Source organism: Lolium perenne, chromosome 2 (assembly GCF_019359855.2).
Source record: "Lolium perenne isolate Kyuss_39 chromosome 2, Kyuss_2.0, whole genome shotgun sequence".
Classification (NCBI taxonomy): domain Eukaryota; kingdom Viridiplantae; phylum Streptophyta; class Magnoliopsida; order Poales; family Poaceae; genus Lolium; species Lolium perenne.
In genome coordinates, this window is record NC_067245.2 from 197,109,960 (window position 1) to 197,132,394 (window position 22,435).

A 22,435-nucleotide genomic window follows, 5' to 3' on the forward strand; every position below is an offset into this window, starting at 1 on the left:
CCTTATCTATTGCAAGCCAAACATGTGAGCCATTTATAAAGATAGTGAACATATTATTGTTGCTTTACTAGTTCGCACTTTAACTTTTGGATCTTAAATATATAATGCTATCAAGTCCAGAACAATCTTGCTCGGACCCTCGCAAAATAAATCCAAATAGTATTTGAACATTTCTTTTACAAAATTAAATGATAACAAAAGGTGCTAGTATCTTTGAACTGAAAGCTTGGAAAACTGTATACGTGTTTATGAAAAGAGTGACATGAAAGCTAATGGTGTTACTACTTTGAAGCATTAAATCCATGTTATCCTGAAGCAGTATGTCATTTAACAAAGACAACCGTCGTTAGACTACTCACAATGGAAGTATCATAGGTAGTATCATGTATTCCATGCATGCAAAATGCTGATGTGACAGTGCAATTAAGGATGAGAGAGAGAGTACTAGTATCATAGGTAGATACTGTAACATAGCACATACTACTAGAAAAGTTAATGTCAAGTAAATCTTGTACATATATTTGCATTGAGATTCTACAAAACAATTAATATATAGAGACTATGATACTAGTATATGATACCATGCATTGTAGAGATAGTAACATGTAGTAGTATCATACACATGATACTTTTATATGATACTATACATTGTGACTAGTCTTAGAGGTAGTGGAAATCATCTGATGCATCACAAAGTACCGACTTCAATATATCAGGGCGACATCCTAGGCAAAACAAAGATCAAACATATATAACAATTAAGGCCATCTAACATTTAATAGTCCATCGCCCAAATAGATCGAGGTGTACAAACATAGAATGTCAAGATATATCTACAATTTTTTTTAAAAAAATTAAAATATATTTTCAGATAGTGGGTTCATATGCGCCGTGAGGGAATTGGGATTTCCAAATGGAAAATGCTGCGTTTCCGCCGGAGGCTCCATCGCGCCGTGCCTCTGGATAGCGCGTCGTCGGATCGCTTACATCGCGCGCTAACAGCCTGACACGCGTCCTCCCACGTGGTGAGACAGGGATGGGTGGGTGGGGGGGGGGGGGCACCACGCTGCCTTATCTCTTCCGTTCTTCGCCCGTTCCACACTTATCTGCCTGTAGCCTCCGAGCTCCACCATGCCGGTGAGCTGCTGCCCCGCCCCCACCCCTCACGCACGTCGCTGGCGAGATCTCAGCCCGCGTCGCCACCAGCCTGATCCCAGCTGTTTCTCGCCCAGTTCTGGTAGTCTCCATCGGGTGCTGCTAACAAGGGCAGCCATGGGGAGTGCGAAGTCCAAGATCGTTGGCGCCATGACGGCGCTATGACGCAGCTGCAACAAGGTGGCGGCGGCGCCGAGGCGGCCATCCACGCGACATCAAGAGGGCGGAGCTGCAACCCCCGTCACCGGAGCTGCAAAAGCCGGCTGCCGGTGCTGCAAACCGCCTGGCCGGAACTGCAAAGGCCGTCCGGAGCTGCTGCAGCCTCTGGCCGCCGATACTGCAAACCGCCGTGGCCGGAGCTGCTGCAGCCTCCCGCCGCCGGAGCTGCAAACGCCGGCCGCCGGTGCCGCAGCAACCTCCCGTCGCCGTAGCTTCAAAGGTGGCCGCCGCTGCCGCAACCTCCCGTCGCCGGAGGCCGCAAAGGCTGGCCCCGCCGCAACCTCTCGTCGTCGGAGCTACAAAGGCCGTCCGCCGCTGCGCAAACCCCATCGCCGGAGCTGCAAAAATCGGCCACCGCTCTTGCAACCTCCCGTCGCCGGAGTCGCAAAGGCGGGCGACGGTCTTTGCCACGGGCGGCGGCGCTACCATCGGTGGGAGTCAGTGCTGCAAGGAGAGGCGGCGGTGCTTTCAACCGGAGTTGATGTGTGCCGGCAAGGTCCCTCGCCGTACTTTTTCAGGGAGGATGGTGCGGGGAGGAGAACGTGTTGTGTCTGCGCGTGGGATGTTTCTATTTTTTTTCTATTTTTTTTCTATGCGGGAAAGAGATGAGTGCGGGAGAGATGAGTTGTAACCGTACTGGTCCTAGGACACGTGTCGTTTGGGGGACTCGGAGTCTCGGAGGTAATTATCCTCGGGAGGATCCTCAGCACGATCCTTTCCAAATCCTGCATGATTTTTTTCATTTGTTGCAAAACTTCCAAACATAGCTTAATTGTGGACAGACAAATGGGACCCACCTCCCAGCCGCACTAGCCAGCCACTCGTTCGCTCATCTCCTCCTCCTTCCTCACCACCGTCCTCGCGTCGGCTCCGAAAGCCGAAACCCTAGACCAGCCGCCCTCCCGCCCCGCCGCGCCCCGCCGTACGTAGGCACAGCGGCGGAGATGTATGCGGACCAGATCTCCACCGGCCGCAAGCCCTCCGTCCACGAGCGCCTCGACGCCGACCGCCCCTCCGGCCGCGGCGGCGCCGACCCTGCGCTCCGGGCCCGTCAGGCCGTGTTCAAGAGGTCAGCTCAAGCTCCGCCCCCATCTCCCCACTTCCCTCCGTATCGTTTCTACGCTCCCCTCCCCCGTCTTGAACAGGGATCCGCCCCCCTCCCGATTCGAATCTGAACTAGGCTCTTCGCGCCTGCTGCTGATGTTCCCTTCTGCTCTGCTACTCCGCATGCTCGTTCTGTAACCTTAGCTAAGCTGTGCACGCCCTGTGCGCTCCTGTGTGCTTAGACTTAGAGATGGTGGAAATCAGGGCGTAGTTTTAGGTTGCTTGGCCTCGGATGGGGAGTGGTAGATTCCATGCCTTCGTTCATGTTATAATTGAGGTCCCATGGAGTAGGGGCGAGCTTTGTGGCACGTGATGTATGTTGTCATTGTCGTCTTGAGTGATGACCATTGTGGAGTGATGGAAATTGTGGAGGCTGATCCAGTGGTTCAGCATGGGAGATGTCCTGAATTGGTCTGCGAAGTCACTATGTCAGCATAGCAAGCTTTCTGCACAATCCTTTCTTATTTGTTGTCTTTGGAGGTACTTTGGACAATCGCTTGCTTTTACGATTGTTTTGTGTTTTCAGAAGTTGGGATATCTTGGTATGGAGTTAGAAGGTACTGAGATAACCTAGGAAGCACAATGTTTTACTCAGTCTAACAAAAACTTATGGAACCGAGTTATGAACTGTTGCAAAGCTGATGGCTTGCAATTGATTTTTTAATAGATTTGTTTGCTATTTCCAAACAAAGGAGTCCAACATTAAGTATCAATCGAAGGATGAATAATACGTTAGTTCACTTCTATTCTCATGTAAACTCATACTGTGTGATGTTTGTTCACATGAACCTTGATGTGTTTACGAATGCTTGTAAAAGAAAGCGCAATGCTCTATGTTAGCATGCATATTTTAAGTTATTAGGTGATCCTTCTTGTCGAACGCAGAATATTCGGGCGTGCGCCGTTTCACCGTTCATGTTTCCCTGTTCCACTAGACTAGCTAATTTCAGCAACATTGATATTTCTTGCCCTGTACTGTCTGTAGGCAGCGACAAACTGATGATAAATGGAAGCATGATCTTTACCGGGAAGATAATGGATCAGCTTCAAGTAATCTATCTGTCGATGCACCTTAAATGAAGTCAGACAAGCTACCTTTTATCCTGGTCCCATTTAACTTTATCTGTCTGCACTTAAGGATCAGCTGATCCACGGGATTTGCGATTCAAGCTTCAGAGGAAGAACCCTCAGCAAGGGTCTGCCGGTCAAATGGGTTCAGGTGTACGTGATCTACGTGAGAAGCTATCTGGAACAATGCACCCACAACCATCAAATGCTGACCCTCGAAAGGTAAAACCTGTATCAGAGATTGTGAAAGTCACAAGGCGTGAAAATGCTGATGAAAGGCCTGTACGCCAAAGTAAAAAAGTAGCGAAACCGTCATCATCTAAGAAGACTTCTCAGCCAAAGGTATGTATTCTGTTGGTAGTATATGTTTCCCAGTTTCTCTGCTTTCTACATGTGCCAGAATTTCATTTGCCCATAGGCTTTAGTCGGTTGGCGTTTAACTTGAAGCATGTATTGCTGGAATTGACCTTATTTATTGTACCCAGCATGAAATTTGTAGTACTACTTTTGGACAACGTTGTGTTATGACGGTATTTTCGTTTAGCTTGCTTTGTTTATTCTATTCCATACAGAACGCCATTAACATTTGATCCTTGTGAATCTATTTGTCTACAGTTTTTTTTGTTAAGTTTTGTTAGTGATTTTAAACGTTTAATCTCTTTCATTTCCATTTCGTTTCCAAAGACATTTTCCTACCAAGATTATTATAATAATTTGTTGTGCATTTTCAGCATTTCCCTTTGATCCTTTATGCTGACCTTGTGCATAAAATTCTGAGATATCCCATTAGCCATTGCCATGTAAGCGTAGGTCCTTTTATAGCTGGGCCTTGCGTAAGTTTAGCACTTCCTGGAAGCAAGATTTGCTGTAGGCGAATGTGTACCTGAACTTATGTGTATATATATCATGGTCAACAATTTTAGAGATAGACAAGTCGCCGTAACATAAACTTTTAAGAAATGGATAAGGATGCTTTACACCGTGTGATATATCCAAGAAAGCAACAGGCAGATTAACTATCATCTGACAAGTGTTCATGCTACATTTCATTACGAGGAGCTCTAAATGAGGGGCTGTTCAATTGTATTATTCAAAACCTCTGCCCTAGTTACCCAACAACGGGTAGCTTGTTGCATGTTGACTGGGTAGTAAGTGCTTTGTAGTACAGGGTTATGTTGTTCCACATGGATACTTATATTGAAGTTATTTTACTTTGTCGTGTGAAATGCGTAGAATTAACTGGTCTTGTGCCTCTGTATTTTACTACATATTTCGGCATTGTTGTATGTTGGTTATGACTGGAGTGTTTGTTGCTGAACATGTTATAAACATCCTTCAATGTACGTGGTACAGCTTGTTCTGAACATGGTTATTTTGAGAATGTGTGGTAGACTTTTTTTTAAATAAACTTTCTGGCTTGTTTTATGTTCTTACCCAACATCTTCCTTTGGGAACACTTGCAGGCTGAAAGTCCAATCGACAATTTCCTGAAATCACTTGGACTTGAGAAGTATTCTGTTAACTTCCAGGCAGAGGAGGTTTGGCTATTCCCTAAATCTGTCGAATATAGTTTTTCTCTGCCTATTTGGTTGACAATTGTCTTGCAGGTTGACATGGCAGCCCTACGTCACATGACTGAAAGTGATCTCAAGGCCTTGGGTATCCCGATGGTAAGTGCATTACATCATGTCAGATCTTGAATTTTGCTAAAGTTGGCTATTTCTTCACTTCTCACATCTGTCATCTTAAGAGTAACTTTAGTATGAAAAAATAGTTATATTTTCGTATATTCTACATAAACTGTAAACTCTATTGCTAAGTAAGTACACAGAAGTGTTAAAAAGCATGAGCTTAGACAATTTTGCTATGGAAATTGGGCTGCCTTAGAAAAATACTGCATGCACTTACATCTTTTTTTGTCTGATGACATGGTACGTAGTTATTGCCCAATTCGATGTGAAGTCATTGTTCGTCTGTGTTCTTTCTTGTACATATGTATAATTTGATTTGAGGTGCAAAGGTCAAGCTTAAGGTGTCTGTTCTTTCAGGGTCCTAGGAAGAAGATTATTCTTGCATCGGAACCCAGAGTTTCAGGGTCCTAGGAAGTTACAATGTAGAAAAACAGGGACATGGGGTAGGTTTTGCTCATCTGCAAGTTCGGCATATCTTGGAAAGGGTACATGTACAACAATGTGTGGTCTCTTGTAATGGCATGCATCTGTCCTAACATCATGCATCAAATTTGTTTAGGTTGTTTAGAACAACAAGACGTGGTTCAGGAAGGATGATGCTGTAAGCTTATTGGTCTGCTTGTCTGCTGTTATTTATATGATCTGCATGATTTGCTTGTCAGACCAGCTGATTAACTGATGTGATAGCTGCGGTAATACCATTGTATACTATTGTTAACGTCTCCATTTTCATTGGAGTGAAGCATTTAAAACATCTTTCAGAATCACACAGTTGAGAGAAATTGGGATTCTTCCATTGGTATTTCAGTGTTGATGTGCTCAATGGAAAGTTTTTTTATAGAGAATTTACCACATCTTCATTAAACATAGCACTGGGTTAAACATATGTCGACTTATACAACGGATATACAACTTGACTCCCAGTAGCATGGTCCTGCATGTGAAAGTATATTTTTTAATGCAAAATATGATTGTAGGTTTTGCTTAAAAAGATAAGGAAAATATGATTGGAGGAAGTATAACCCTTTGCATATGACTCGTTTACATACGGCCGAGCTGATGTTTTCTGTTCATGTCCTGCATCATTTTATTTTCTGTATATATAACCCCCTGTGTCATTATTCACACCAGGACCGCACATTTATTCATTAAAAGATTTCATGGCCAGGATTCATGAGTTGATGTTTTCAGCCTAATGAACGCCTGAAAATTCCAGGAGCTCGATTTTTGATGCAAACCGAAGGCCCGCAGATAGGAATGGCAACGGGTCTGCCCCCGCGCGGGGATTGCCTTTTCTTCCCCGTCCCCACGTTTGTGAAATTCCTCCATCCCCATTCCCCACCTTGGGGACTATTTTTCCCCGTTCCCATCACCCACCGGGTATAGTAGACCCACGGGTTCCCCACCCCCATCACAAATAGTAGACAAATCATGAAAATACCTCAGAAATTCAAGCTCAAAAATAAGTTAATACGTGCAGACTGCAGAGTCACAGAACCACACACTGACACACATAAGACATAACAAATACTTATGTTTGACTCACATAGTTCACACGATGACACCACCGAATCACGTGATTACCAGAAGGTAAGCAAACATTAGTGACGGGCGTAAATGCGTGCTTAGCTAAAATTAAGCAGGACAAGCTAAATTTGTGGGATATTACTGATACATGCGGGGCTCCGCGGGGTTCGGGTATGGGGACTGCTAGAACGCCCCCCGCCCCGCTTTCCCCATCGGAGAGCATGTCTTTCTATTAATACCCCCATGGGGATAAATTAGATACCACACCCGGCCCCTAATAGAGGAAAACCCCGTCGGGTTTTGGGTAAACGGTCTCCGTTGCCATCCCTACCCGCAGAATCGTCTGCAGTGAATGGTCATGTGATTTGGAATCTTGGATCCACCATTATTTGTTTTGTTTCTTCATTTCAAACTCTATGCGAAACCAATTTAAATGAGACATAACTTGCTAATAAAACACAAAATTTAAGGCTAAACTGAAATACTGGAATCTCTCACGAGACCATTACAAAACTCAACGGCATTAGCTTAGCGTGAAACTAAAGCGAGTGAATGTACAAATATAGAACCTATCCAGAGAAACTACATGTTCCCCTTACCCACAAGCGATAAGGGAGGTGGCCGTTCTTCTCCCTCATCCCGCTGCCCCTGGCTTGCTGCTTTGGATGCTCTGTTAGGGTTAGAAATTGTGTGTCACATGTTAGCGCTTCGATGGCGACGATCTTGACTGTTGGAATAATCTTTCCCCAGCCACAAATCCAACTTGGCAGTGTCCTTGGGGGAGCCGTCGGGGGACTAATGGAAATTGTCTTATGTCTCTCCGATGGTGAGGTTGATTTGTAGTTCTGCGACGTGGTGGCGGTCGTCGATGTGCAAGGGTGGACGACGGTCTAGGAGCATGGAAAGAGGGTAGAGGATGGCGGATATGCAGGTTTGCCTCAATGTGGTCAACGATAAGCGATAGATCAGTCTCGAGAAGCATGGAGATGATCCACGATTGACGCGCCCCAACAACATATGTTCCGCCGTCGATGGTCCATCTCTTCGACTCACATAACACTTCAGGTTGAGGGTGACGACCTACAATGGCGAGCGGTGATGATTGCACTTGCAAAAATATAACACTTGCAATTACCCTTTAAAAAACAATGCAAATGTTCCATGATAGACATGTATGTTTATTCCAATAAAAACGAGAAAGTTAATGCTCTAAACATGCAACAGATTTGGCACTCAATTTGTCTTCTTAAAACAACTCACCAGTATTTATATTTTTTCTACAAAAGATTGCACACAACCAAGGGGACACAAAAATGTACATTTTCTAAGTTTTCGTATTTCCAAGTGTTTTCGCATTTGTAAGAGCATGTCTAACAGGCCCCTTATAACCCGCTCACCCCGTAAAATTCCGGCGAGATACGGGGCAGGCGCGGTTTGGGCCGTCTAGCAGGCCCCGTATTCGGGCCGGCCCGTTTCGGCGGAATACGGGGCCTAGGAAATCCGCCCCGCCGCCCCCTACTTATACCGGGCGAACGTGCGAGTGAGGGGTTAACCCCTCACTCGCAACCCTAGCTCCGCCGTGCGCCGCCGCCTCCTCCATCCTGCTCCGGCGAGCAATTCCTCACTCCCCCGCGCCGCATTCCACCCTAGCTCCGGCATGGACGCCCGCCGCCGCAGTACCGCCTCGCCGGCGAGCGGATCGAAGCGATCCCGCTCGCCGGACAACGTGGAGGATGCTTGGCGGCTCCAATGCAAGAGATCCGCCGCCGGGAGCCGCCGTGCGGCCTGCAAGTACGATGGCGCCGCGTTCGTCCCGCCGAAGCTCCGTGAGTTCGCGCGGGGCGGCCGCTGGTACAGCGAGGACCCGCCGCTCAAGCCGATGAGCGGCCCCAAGTTCGAGGAGTGGCGCGCCGAGTGGGAGCGCCAACGCCGGGTGAAGGAGGCATGGAATGCGAGCATCGGGAGCACCATCGGCGGAGGTGCTCCGCTCGCCGGCGAGGAGGAGGAGGAGGACCAGGACCAGGACCCCGCCTTCTTGAAGGCGATTCAAGAGTCCCTCAAGGACGCCGCCGAGAGGAAAAGGGCGGAGGAGGAAGATAGGGCGGCGGCCATCGCCGCCGTGAAGGGCGGAGGCGCGGGAGGCGGAGGCGGAGGCCGACGGGTACATCATCGACCTCTCCGACTAGAAGTCGCGATCCATGATCGCGCATTTTGTATGTATATACGTCGATTCGTATGTATAGTCGACGAACTATGAATGAACAAATTTTCCGGGGTTTTAAATTTACGAATATACGGGGTCAAATACGAGGTCTGCTAGACGGAACGGTGTATCTACGAGCATTTTTTTTATACGGGACGAAAAAGTCGCGAAATACAGGGCAGAAAAGTAAGGGCCTGCTAGACATTCTCTAAGTGTTTTCGTAGAAGTACTCGTATTATTTTTCGCACCTAGAAGCATACTGTATCCGCATCCCTTGTTTGCATCTTCCGAATGCACATGCCTCGGCCGAGTCGCGTGGTCGGATTTAGCCTACAAAGGAGCTCTTTGTGGGCAGGCCCACCCATGTTACCAGGCCCAGAGGCCAGAGCACCGAAACAGAACCGAACCCTAGACTGCGAACCCTTCCGTGCGCTCTATATAACCCGGCGGCGCCGCAGCTTAGAAGCAGCTCTCCTCTTCCTCGTCTCCGGTCCCGGTAGAATCCCGTCCGTCTACCCGTTTGCGTTTGGGTTTTCTTGAGATCTTGTTGCGTTATTTCGCCTCTTCTTTGCGTTTTGTTCATCCTCGGTTTCGCTGGTTCAGCGGCGCGGAGCCGGCTTCGGCGGTGGCCGAGCGCCAGCTGACCACCAGCCACAAGCGAACCAGTCGATCATCTGACCGAGCGTTCTTCGGGGTTTCCACATACGGATTCGCTCTTGTCGAGATCTGACACATCATTCCGCTGCCGAATCCTCCCAATTTTTTCTGTGTTTTCTTGCAATCTTTGATCCGATTTTCCGTAGATCGAAGTGAGATGATTACCAGTTCAACCAGGTGTAAGTCAAGTGGCAGCGTGTACCCTATTCGGATGAGCTGCCGCGGTTACACGCCTGGGAGATAGATGCGCGCCCTTCGTTACATGCGCCGCGGCAACCCCCATCGCGGCTCGTGTACATCAGGGCTCCACATTTCAAAATCTTCATCGATTTTACCAGTGGCTGCGATTCAGTGATTAGTAACTCTCTCTATGGGAGAAATAAGCAGATGAAGGAATTTTATTTACGTGAAATTTCCCCTTTTTTCTGTGCCATTAACGAGACGGAAGTTGAACGGCAGTTCTCTTCGTTGCCCCAGAGCCACAGAGAGCATAATGACACTAAGAACTTTGACTTCAAACACATCAATCGATTAGGAAATGTTCGAAGATTTTCGATGACGACTTCAAAGGAAGCACCAATCGACTGGACATGTGCAAAGATTTTCGATGACGAGTTCGAAGCAGTGGGTAGAGATTTTCAATTACAAACTGAGTTGTTTAGTTCTTCACACTTTGCCAAATATTGTTAAATCTGGCAGGAAATTCGAAAAAGAATCACTCTATGAACCAAATACCCGTTCCAAACTGCCCCAGCTTAGGCATCGAAAATTCTTGTCCACGCATCAAATACCCATTGCAGCCAAAATGATCCAAAAACTGAGACTGATTTAGATTCGGTTTACCTCGATAGATAATGGGTAGTGCTAGGAATCCTTCGCGGCATATTTTTCTTCCGGACACGTTTTTTTTTTTTTTTTTTTTTGCTAAAATCCTGAATTTGCTTCAAAACAGCTCCGCTTTAGCTTCATTGAAGCAAAAAAAAATAGGTTCGACAAAAAAAACAAAAAAAAACAAGTTGAACACAAATAGGGGACTTGAAAAGCAGAAGTTATGTAGGCTGTTTGAGAGAAGAGTACGGTGGGTTTTCACATAGCTAGATATGAAAAGAGACCCTAAAGGGCTAAAGAACTCTAGCTTTGAAGTTGGAGTTTGCAACTTCAAAACTACAGGTTTTAGCCCTCCTGCTGGTGGGCGCTTCATCTGTCTATCATATGTTTTGCTTGGCTTTGTCTCGAACCAAGGAGGCATGATGGTGTGCGTGTGTAGACGGCAGAGATTACAAGCCGGCACCGAAAGGGAGTCACTTCTATTCTCGATTGGATATAGATGGGGAATCTCTATATACCGTCTTTTTTTGACAACCTCTCTAAAACGCATACTAGAAAATTCCACAACTTTGTGCTATTGAAGCTAAACAGACCTCGTCGTAGATGTTGTAGCAATAATGATATACTAAAGTATCAAAACAACAGAACATTTGCACAAAAAGTTAATACTATCTTAGCATCGTCAACTACTTGGTGGTGCACCGTCGACAACATCCCAACTCCAGCTAGAAGCGCCGTCACTTGCTTCTTACAACACCCATCACTGATTGCAGCGAACCGTTTGAAGAACTACCGCTAACTGTTTGTAGCACCATAGGTAATCGCTTGCAGCACAGTCGATGATAATTTGCAGCTCCGCCGCTCGTAATTTGTAGCATTACTGTTGACCAATTGAAGCTCTAGCATGTGCTCTTTGCAGCTTTGGCATCCGCACTTTGCATCATCAGGAAGCCAAGGACGGCCTGTAGTGGCCTTCTGCCGCGCCCAACCGATGTTGCATGAGCAGGAACTTTGTAGCCTCCATCTCAATGATTGGTTGCATGAGTACAATATTGTCAGGGTTTCGTCATCTGCACGCATGTTGGGGATGGGAAGGAGGTGTAGGGGTGCTGCCCCTCGACTGTGTGTGATTGCCCTCCAGCGAGACTACCCATGCGGCGACGTGAGCGTCCTTGCTGGTGTGGATGCCAGCACGACGCGTGACGACCTCGCATGATGAGGGAGGGGGCTAGCTCGATCATGCATGGGCAGAGCCCCACCTTGTTTTCGATGCGCGCCTCAATGGCACCGACAAAAGGGGAGTGACATGGGTGGAGATGCAGGGCGGACCTCGCGGTGGCGGCAGCCATGGCCGCACCTCGCGGTGGCGCGTAGATTCCGGTACGGAAGCCCGTGGCGCACCGCGGTGGCAGAGTCCAGTGAGGATGCCCCATGGCGGCCTCCATCTCCAGCGGTAACGCCATGGCGACCTGAGATTTGAGATAGATGTCGTGTCGTTCCTCAGGGAAGACGAGGCAAAAAAAATTCAACCAAACGGGGGAGTTCCACGGAGAGAGGAAGGAAGGGAAGAGTGAAGGGAGGAGAAGGCTGCCAACACCGGAGTTGAGGGCGGTGGGTTTGGTGCCCGCTGGAGGGACAAGAGGTGGGGGAGGCTTAGCACCAGCGCGGCCAGCGACGGAAAAAAAAGGATAAACACATTTGATTGGGAAGAGATTAAGGAAAAGAGGAAAGTGGGTGAGACCCACGTGCTCATGCACCAGTCACGTGCTAGCTTCGAAGGATCCGACCACTGCTGATCCGGAGGTGTTTTTTTTAGAGAAACGTGGGCTTATTGATCACATAATCATAATGCCATTACAAAGTATCTCCTGGATACACTCTGGAGCAACTCCACGCTGCACTGAGAAAATAAGAGACTCACTACACTTAGCCAAACAATGAGTAGAGCCGTTTAAACCACGGGTTACATGACGAAAGGTGCAAGAGGTGAAGGACCTCACGAGCTGCCTAATATCACGTATTACAGGACCACATAATGAACGATTGTCAGTCCCCGCTGTCACCCGTTGCACCACCGAGAGACAATCAACGCTCACCAAATACATACCTACCGGCGGCGGAGACATCAGAGCACTGAAGAAGTAGTCTCACGCCTTTGGTTAGAGGTAGGTTTGTAAAGATGTGTCACAATCATCTGAATATAAGCCAAGATCTTTTCCGCAACACACCTTCGATGCATCAACGGTTCTCCATCTCGAACTTTATTCCTAGCATGCCAGATATGCTACAAAGTGGTGGTCAACACTGTAGCTTCCATGGCTGAGGCACACCCCAAAGAAATCCAAAGTCCATGCTCAGGTGGAAGTGAAGAACTTCCGACGAAGGCTGAGGGTATGTTCAGACGATACACTGTCCTAGACTTCCCGCGCAAATTGACAGAAGAGGATTGTGTGTTGTATGGATTCATGGTGGCCACAGAAGAAGCATTCAGCTGCAACATCAGGGATATGCCTGGCCTGCAATTGGTGGCCACTTTGAAGGCAGTCATGTGCAAAGCGCCAAGTTGTGATTTTCATTTTCATTTTCCCTGGAACCTTGGCTGCCCACAGAGCCTTCCATAGTTTTGCATCGCCTTCATGATCAGAAGATAAACCCCCTTTGGATATACTTCGCTGTTCACAAAACTTTTTGCCAATCTTGCTAGATTGTAGCCCGATGGGACCGTGTATGTGCCGAAGCGAGTGTGTGGCCAAGAATCACCGCCACGATGGCTAATCGGAATCTGAAGAATCTTGGACGCCGCCTCCTCAGAAAAAATGGGTCAAGATCATCTTCGCTGACCCGGAGGTTGTGATCAACCCAGCCTTCGGAGGATTAAATCCCTTTCCATACCTAATTCCTAATTCCAATGGTTACATGTTGCGGGGAGTTCAGTTTTTTCTGCAAAATTGCTCCCTTTGTTCCATAATAAATGTAGACAACATTTTTAGGGAAAATAACTTAAGCCACCATGGCTGGTACATCATCATTCCACAAAATAACCTCATTTGCATTACATGATTTTCCTACAAAGGCTAACATATGGGCAACCTTGTTTGCATTTCATCTACACGCTCGTACTCCCTCCGTTCTGAAATACTCTGCATTCTACGCCTAAAATTTATTCTGAAATACTCTACATTCTAGCTTTTACTTAAGTGTACATCTAGGTTTTATGTTTAGTCAAACTCTTTAAACTTTGACCAAATATATAGGAAAAAGTAGTACTACCTCCGTTTCAAGGAATAAGGCGCACGCGCATTTTCAAGACGAACTTTGACCATAAAAATTGAGCAACAAAATCTTGATTATATTATATGTAGTTAGTATCGTTAGATTCATATTGAAGAACACTTTTACTAATTTCATAAAAAAATCTTTATCTATTTAAAGTAATTCTTGGTCAAATAAAAAACACGTAAAACGAGGACGCCTTATTTTTTGAAACGGAGGTAGTAGCATTTATGACACTAATTTAGTATCCCGAGATTCGTTTTGAAATGTAGTTTCAAATTATACCAAAATCTCATTATATATGTTGCTACTTTTTTTTCACGGTTGGTCAAAACTTAAAATGTTTGACTTAGTACAAAAGTTAGAAGTACACTTATTTGTGGACGGAGGGAGTAGTCAACAAGAATACGAAAACGAAGTGTTCCTCCTTTATCAATTAGATGTCACTATTTCCAATGTAGCTTGGATTTGATGTTTACCAATTTAAGTAGTACTAATAAATGCACTACTAATTTATCTGATTTTTCCTAGAATGTAGACTAACAGAGACCGGAGGGAGTACTTCTGTAGTAGAAAACCATGACTGATGTCTGATTTTCAGATCATCAATTGAAGCTGCTAGCTGGGAGAATCTACCTGGCCGGTTCATTTGATCAATAGGAAGGAGTAGCTTTTCTTAAAAAGAATCTGGGCCGACAGTAGGACACTAGGACTGATCTTCGCCTGTACATTTGTCACATCGGGCCGGCCCATAAGCAGAATTTGCTGGCCGTCGCCTCAACGCTCCTCCGCCAACCACGGTCGTCGCCGTCGCCCTCACAGCAGACACCACTCCCCTCCCGGCCTTGTTTGGAAACAGTGGATTCCAGTGTTTTGAAGTGTATAATACAGCGTGTTTTTGGTGAATACACTTCCGTCACCCAATTCCCTTTCTCCTACCCAATACTCTCACACCACAATACTCTCCACCCAATCCCATCGTTTGGCACACAGGGATTAATCTGATCGCATTTGAACACAAACTGGGAGAAAATGGCATGTTGCATTGTGAAGTAACAAAAATCAAAACTGTATACCATTCTGTTCATACGGATTAATCTGATCGCATTTGAACACACCGGAGTGAACGTCAGCCTTCCAACATCCAGGAGGCGACGGCCAGGAAGCGGCCGAGTGGAGCGGCGGTGGCAGGCGGCGTTCGAGGCGACGGCGAGGAGGCGGTGGGATCTGGCGGCCGAGGGACTGCAGAGAGGATGGTGGAGGTAGATGGACAGTGGGATCGACCGGCGTCAGGGAGCTCCGCTGCAAGAGCTCGCGCTGCCCCCGCGAGACGGCGAGAGGTCGCTCCGCCGCCGCGAGTGTAAAAAACGCGTCGCCCACCTCGCGTCTGGAATACCCGTCGACCCGACGTGTATTTGGATTTTCTCTCGGGCTTACACGCCTCAATACCGGGCTGCCAAATGGGCTGTAGCGGGTATTTCCGAGTAACAGGCTGGGCCGGTAATATACACGCGAATACCCCTAGAACCCGGGCTGCCAAACGAGGCCTCACGGCAGGGCTGTCGCTTTTCCATGATGGCTAGGTGGGGGGCTGGGGGCGGACGGTGCCTGCGTCGACAATAACGCCTCTGGTACACAGATCTTCCCTTCCGCTTCCGCTGCTTAGGCACTTCTTCATCCGAGCAACCTGACCACGGAAAATGAAGTATGCGCCAGCAACGGATCGATTGATACGAAGTGCCCAGGTCAGAACACAGAGTTCCAGGAACTACAGTTAAGTTGGCAATTTCAGTACTGTTTGCATTTTTTTTCTGCTATGCTAGCCATGTAGTAAACCGGTCTCTGTCCGTATTCCCTAGAGCTGCTGAAGCCGGTCTTTGCATTTTTCTTCAGAGTCATTTTCATGTGTTTGCTGGTTGTGATTGCGTATCAAGCCTGCCGCTCGATTCTTTGGGGTCGTTTTCGTCGGTGGGTAAACACCACAACACAAGTGGCTTTGCTCAGTTTAATACTCCACTCCCCAGCTTTTGTTTTGTCATCTCCTATCAAAATACTTGTTTAGAAGTATACTAGTTTGACGTTGTAACATAAGCAAACCAGAGAAAAAAAACATGAAACAAGAATTAGTTGTCACCATGATCAATACTATTTGATTGAAATTTAAACATGTAAGGGGCAGATAGAATCCTAATTACCTTATGCTGAATCGAGTCCAGTTGGACCTACTCGTCCAGGAGACATGGCAACACGATGAAACATCAGTGCAGTAACAGGAGGATTGGTGCAATAGTTCCTGCACTAGTTTAAACTATCACCCTTTGCTGAATTTTTACATTAGTTCGAGCACTAATCTTGCCTGAATACACAATAACTTGAATACAATATATTCATCTCTCTTAGCTGTCCACATGTACTGGCTTGAAGTTGCCAAGAAAGAGGGCAAGGTTGCCACCTAGAAAATATTCATTGACTTGCTTTTAGTAAGTCTACGCCATCACTATTAGACCATCAGTGTAGTAGGCATTTCATGGTCCCGAGCCATCACGTGTAGATCTTGGTGCTAATTTTCCACAAATAATGCAGAAGGGAATAATTTCATCTTGGACGCGTCTTCCTCAGTGGGGCCATCAACGACTTGATAACACAAGTGCTGCTCAGTGGACAAGAGTGCTTCTTTAGCACCGCTGTTCCTTAGCTATTGCTTTGCCGGCTGCCATTACAAGAGCACTGATACAGCTGTGTACTTCAATACCTTCGTTTGATAACTTGCTTGCTCACCTTGTCTCCAACCATGGCCTTGGCTTTCGCTGGTAAAGCTGTGGCTGTCTCAGCTATCTCTGCGATTGTCCGCAAGTCTTTTGAATACCTGGAGAAGTATACAAAAGCAGAGGGGATGAAGTCGGTGAAGGAGAAGCTGGAGAGGACTCTCCCACAGGTGCAAGTAGTCTTTGATGCCATCGATATGGAGCTGGTGAGGGACCAAAGCGAAGCGCTTGATGCATGGCTTTGGCAGCTCAGGGATGCTGTCGAGGAGGCCGAGGATGTTCTTGATGAAGTGGAGTACTACAAGCTTGAGAGAAAGGTGAAAACTCGAGGTAATAAGGCGAGTAGTTCTCTGTACAAGTGTAAGTGGATGTTTATCCAACAGTTCAATACTATGCTTAAGGTTGGTACTTATAAGAAAATGGTAGATGCGATGAAGAAACTTGATGAGGTTGCTGCTTCTGTGGAGCGTTTCGTACTACTCGTGGATCGTTTTGGTCCATCGAGTTTGAGGCACATATGTCATCAGGAAATTGGTAATCCTCGCGAGACTAGTTCTTTCTTGGTTGATGAAACAATTATTGGCCGTGACACTGAGAGAGATCTGGTAGTTGAATGGTTGGTCAAGCAAGAAAGTGATGATATTCAAAATCACGACGGTTGCAATGTCGCCACTTACGCTATAGTTGGCATAGGAGGCATGGGCAAGACGACACTAGCACAAGCAATCTACAATGACCAAAGAGTGAAGAAATACTTTGATCATATTATATGGGTGTGTGTCTCCAATGATTTTGATGTTCATGGTCTGACAAGAAAGATTGCACAAGAAATGACTGGACGAGGTACCGATATCACTTGTCTAAATACACTTCAAGAGATTATCAGAGGGAAGCTGAACTCCAAGAAATTTCTGCTTGTATTTGATGATGTATGGAATGATGAGAGAAGAACTGACTGGGAGAAGTTAGTTGCCCCTCTGAAATTTGGCCAAAAGGGAAGCAGGATCTTATTGACAACTCGAATGCAATCTGTTGTAGACATTGTTGAAAGAGTAGTAGGAGCAAGAACTAAGTCTTTGAGATTGGGGGGTCTACGGGATAACGATCTTTTGGCACTTCTGAACAAACATGCATTTTTTGGATTAAATCCTAATGAGTATGTGAACTTGCAAGATATTGGAAAGAAAATCATTAAGAAGTTGAGTGGAAGCCCTTTAGCTGCGAAGGTATTGGGTGGGCTGTTGAACAACTCTATGGATAGTATATACTGGAACCGAATGTTAAAAGAAAATATCTCTACTATAGAGCATGGTAATGAAGGTGTCATGAAAGTTCTAAGATTAAGTTATCACCATCTTCCCCCGTATCTACAGGCTTGCTTCAGATACTGCAGCATGTTCCGCGAAGATTATAGGTTCACGAAAGATGAACTGGTTAAGTTTTGGATGGGCTCAGGACTAATCCAGCTATCTGTAGATGAAGATCAGATGCCAGAGGATGTGGGAGAATATTATTTGGGCATGCTGACAAGGAAGTCTTTCTTTGAACTGCAGTCAGAAGAGTCCAGTGATATGTGTAATCGTGGTGAGGTTTCTCATGAATACTATGTGATACATGATTTATTGCATGAGCTAGGGCGTGCCGTTTCCAAAAAAGAATGTATCAGAATTTCCAGCAATGATTATGGTAGTATTCCAAAAACAGTTCGCCATGCAATAATTACAGTGGAAAACCATAGACTGTTCACAGATTTCTCTGCACTAAAGAAACTGCGTACCCTGGTTATATCATTTGGTAACACAACAAAGAAAAGGGATCAGTGGGTTGTACTGGAAAAAGTGCTACAAGTAGCAAAAAAATTACGGGTTCTGCGAGTGCAGAGATCCTCACTTTACAAGCTGCCTGATGCAGTTGGTAATTTAACGCACCTTCGTTATTTGTATCATCGGGGACCGCTGAAGGAAGTGACAAAATATTCATTCTGGCGTCCTTGCTGGTTATACAAGTTATATCATCTCCAAATGATACAGTTGAATAGATGTTTGTTACTATCCTGGAAACTTGGAAATTTGGTTAGTCTGAGATACTTTTCTGGTCACCTAATTGGATATCCAACTTTTATTGGAGACGTAACTTCTATTCAACACTTGGATTTTGATGTCCCACCTCGCCATGGTTTCCTGGCATGTGAGCTTGAGAACCTAAAATGTCTCCGTCATTTATATGCCCGTGGGCTTGAAAATGTCAATGCACGGGAAGCTACTTTGGCCAAGCTGTGTGAAAAGGAAAATCTCATTATGTTGTCACTCACTTGGCATAGTGGCCAACTTGAAGCAGATACAGAGGAACGAGTACTCAATAGCCTTGAACCTCACATAAATCTTGCCAAGCTGAAGATTGAAGGATATAATGGTATGAGATCTCCGAGTTGGATGGAAAATCCCATGCTCACCAACTTGACATACATTTCACTCTCATGCTGTAACAACTGGCAACACCTTCCACCTCTAGGCAGGCTACCTTCACTCAAGTATCTCTACCTAGCAGATATGGATGCAGTGAAAATAATAGAAGATTCATTTTATGGCTGTGACAGTACTTTTGCCTTCCCATCTCTCAAGTTGCTCTCAATTGAAAGTCTTCCATCGCTAGAGGAGTGGGTTGAAGTGGAGGGTATGATTATGTTTCCGCGGCTCGAGGAACTATTCATTAGAAGATGCAGGGTATTGAGAAATATTCCAGCATTACCATCTAGTCTTGCCTATCTTGAAATAAGTGACGTTGGTTTGTCTACTCTTCCTGCAACTTATCATTCTAGTCAAACAGCAGTACCCCAAAAGCCATTACGATCCCGGCTGAAGATCTATAATTGTTCAAACCTAGTCACACTAGGCCAAGAGTACTGTTTTCTCTGTCTTGAGGAATTAGACATTCAGTATTGTGGAAATCTGTTGTATCTGCCAATGGATCGGTTGCAGGCACTCCCACTTCTCAAAAGTTTGACAGTGCTGGATTGCCCAAAGCTGATGGCACCGCAGGCAGATATCAGTTTGCCATCGTCTATCAGAGAGCTTTATATTGCTCGATGTGGTTTTTACAGCACTTGTCTACTAAACACCCTGTGCAGACTCACTTGCCTTACTACTCTGCGTTTATATGATTGTGCGATAGCAGCTGCCCCACCTGAAGATATCAGTTTGCCATCGTCAATACGGAAGCTTCATATTATTTCATTTGGTGTTTATGAGACCTGTCTTCTCAATTCCCTGTGTAGTCTCACTTCCCTAAGTACTCTTTGTTTAAGTAATTGTGCGATGACAACCCTTCCATCTGCAGAAGTTTTTAGGAGTCTCAGATCTGTGCAGCATTTGGAAATTGTGCGCTGCAGCGAGCTTTCTGGGTTAGATGGAATAGAAGAACTCGCATCCCTCACGGAGTTAGTTGTCGATGGATGCGAGAAGCTTCTTAGCATATCGTCTCCAGAAATGTTTCAAGTTTCTGATCCTAGTCAAACTGCTAGTGTCTTTCCTTCACACCTTGGAAGACTTCACAAGCTGAGAATCAGCAATCCATTTCCCTTGCAATGTGAGCCGTTGAGAAGAGCCAACTCAGTTAAAGACTTGACTATTCATAGCGGCTCTAGATGTTTACCTGAGGAGTGGTTGATGCAAAACTGTAACCATCTTAAACACCTGGGAGTGCTTGATGCTTCTCAACTGGAGTGTGTACCTTCAATCATGGCAAGGCTCACCTCCCTCGAAACACTGGAATTTAAAGGAGCTATACTGATCCAGTCACTTCCAGAGCTGCCTGCCTCCTTACGAGTTTTACAATTCCTCGGTTGTCACCCTGTACTGAAGCAACGATGCAGAAAGAGAAGAGGTTGTGACTGGCATAAGGTTGCTCACATCCCTTATCTGCAGATTGTACAGGATTCTCGATCATCATATTCCTGGAATTCCAACTATATTCTGCCTTGATTCTTGTAAAACTCTGCCCTATATGTAAGTCTTCCCCTCTTTTTCTCTGTTATGTAGTATTCATTAGGGCTATGTTGATATGTTTACACACTTAGCACCATACGCCATGGAGCGAAGTGTTCCGATTTTTTTTACTTTACGGTTCAGTATACATTTTCTTGGGTAGTTGGGTGTGTATTTATTCATAGTCAGAACAGTGAGAATGTTACTTTATCGTTGAGAATAATATCCTATCGTGTTCTATAACTTTTTGTCCCCACTAGTGCACCGTGTGTTCTGATAGTATGTGATTCTTCGTCCTAGCTAGATATACATTGTGACGATTAGACAACTAACAATAGCTGAATATCTTCATGAAAGTTGATAATATCTCTTTTTTCCTATCCATTTACAATGTTTGCTCTAAGCGTTGCGCACACATTTGCTGCTTCCAGGTATCGGGTGTTCACACTAACGTGAATGTGATCCCTCGGCCTTTCTGGGCGCCAAGATCACCTCCGGCGACACGCTGCTACTCTGGGCAGCCACGTTCGGCACCGCGACGACCTGCCCGTTGGAGCACGGCGTCGACCGGACTCCGATGACGACACCCCGCTCCACAAGGGTACGCATGGGGCAACTCGCGCGCTGGCCTTCCGCCGTTCCGCGTGTTTGCGTCGCCGGCGTGCACATTTATTTTGTCGCTGCCGAATCGACGCTTGCGTGCGAGGATGACAAATAGGAGTGCGCGTGGGCAGCGGCAATGCCAACGGCAACGGAGGAATGACAGGGGGCCTGGACTCCCGAGCGGCTTCAGACGAGCAACTGCTGCCGGAGGAAGCTCCGCCGTCGCCAGCAGACTACCCGAGGAGCACCAGGGTGCCAAGGCTCATCTACTCTGCGACTCCATCGAGCTCGGAGACCACCAGAGGGAAGGGGATTTTTCCTTTTTTGAGGAGTTGGCAATTGTTTGGCTGTACTCCCCCTTCTATTTAGTCTACATTTAAAAAAAAAAAAGATAAATTAGTGTTATATTTATTAGTACTGAGCAACCAAGCCAAGCTACATTGAAAATAGCAAGGAAAACCACTTCGTTTTCACTGTTGTTGTTGATTTAAAATTAGAATGTAGAGTATTTTAGAATAAATTTTAAACCTAGAATTTAGAGTATTTCAGAACGGAGAGAGTAATTGATAATTGTGGTTCAACAGAAATTTGCAAGAGAAGCCCATATGTGAGTCTACCTTGACCGTTCATGTCAATGGAATTTTACTAGTGTTCTTGTTACTCCCTCCGATCCATAATTATTACGTCAAATTTTAGTTCAAATTACCTTCAATTTAAAATAAACAACCAACACTTATTATGGATTAGAGGGAGTACAATGTACTATGGATAATGATTCTAATCCCCCGGAGGCACGGGCGACTTGCAACCTCCGGGTCGGGCGTCGTCCGATGCTCCGCATCTTGTGGACCTGCTTCTTCCGCGTGTGACACGTCTCGGTGAAGGGCCCACCAAACAGCACCGCATCTCCTCCTCCACTCGTTTCCCATACCTTATCCTCTCCCTCTCTGTTTTTTCTACAGGCAACGGAGCGGCTGAGGCGGAGCAGAGGAGGCCGGCCATGGAGCCTCACGCACGAGCTCGGGCCGACGCGCCCCAGCCCCGCGCCGCCGCACCCCAGCCGCCGCCGCCGCGCCGGACACCCCGCCGCCGTGCCCTAGCCCCTGCTGCTCGTCCACCAAAGTCCAGCGCGTCGCGCCCCGAGCCACTACTCCACGGGCACGCCCCACCCACCGAGCTGCTCCTCCGCCCGCGCTCGCCGCCGCAGTGCCTCTCTCGTCGGAGCACCGCTGTCACGCCGTTTTCCCGCAGCCATGTCGACCATCGGGGCCGCTACCAACCCCCGTCGCCGGAGATGCAAAGGCCGGCCGCCGGTGCTGCAACCTCGTGTCGGCGGAGCTGCAAAGGCCGGCCGCCCCC

The 22,435-nt window shown here is 46.5% G+C and overlaps 2 protein-coding genes across 2 annotated transcripts; both read left to right on the forward strand.

Moving 5' to 3' along the window:
* Positions 1 to 2,223: 2,223 nt before the first annotated feature.
* Positions 2,224 to 5,898, forward strand: LOC127334326 (uncharacterized). The gene is made up of 6 exons (XM_051360758.2): positions 2,224 to 2,443; positions 3,464 to 3,528; positions 3,617 to 3,888; positions 5,010 to 5,084; positions 5,154 to 5,216; positions 5,595 to 5,898. The coding sequence occupies exons 1-6, from the start codon at positions 2,319 to 2,321 to the stop codon at positions 5,646 to 5,648; spliced, it is 654 nt and encodes a 217-aa protein (XP_051216718.1). The 5' UTR covers positions 2,224 to 2,318; the 3' UTR covers positions 5,649 to 5,898.
* Positions 5,899 to 16,279: 10,381 nt separating this feature from the next.
* LOC127334327 (disease resistance protein RGA2-like) lies at positions 16,280 to 21,523 on the forward strand. The gene is made up of 2 exons (XM_051360759.2): positions 16,280 to 20,494; positions 20,905 to 21,523. The coding sequence occupies exon 1, from the start codon at positions 16,517 to 16,519 to the stop codon at positions 20,468 to 20,470; it is 3,954 nt and encodes a 1,317-aa protein (XP_051216719.1). The 5' UTR covers positions 16,280 to 16,516; the 3' UTR covers positions 20,471 to 20,494; positions 20,905 to 21,523.
* The last annotated feature ends 912 nt before the right edge of the window (positions 21,524 to 22,435 follow it).

Excerpts from the sequence above, each read along its gene's own strand:
- LOC127334327 (XM_051360759.2), top strand. The coding sequence starts at position 16,517 with ATGGCCTTGGCTTTCGCTGGTAAAGCTGTGGCTGTCTCAGCTATCTCT.
- LOC127334326 (XM_051360758.2), top strand. The coding sequence starts at position 2,319 with ATGTATGCGGACCAGATCTCCACCGGCCGCAAGCCCTCCGTCCACGAG. Across the intron at positions 3,529-3,616 it reads AGATAATGGATCAGCTTCAA|GATCAGCTGATCCACGGGAT; the intron begins GTAATCTATCTG and ends TCTGCACTTAAG. Across the intron at positions 5,217-5,594 it reads AGGCCTTGGGTATCCCGATG|GGTCCTAGGAAGAAGATTAT; the intron begins GTAAGTGCATTA and ends CTGTTCTTTCAG.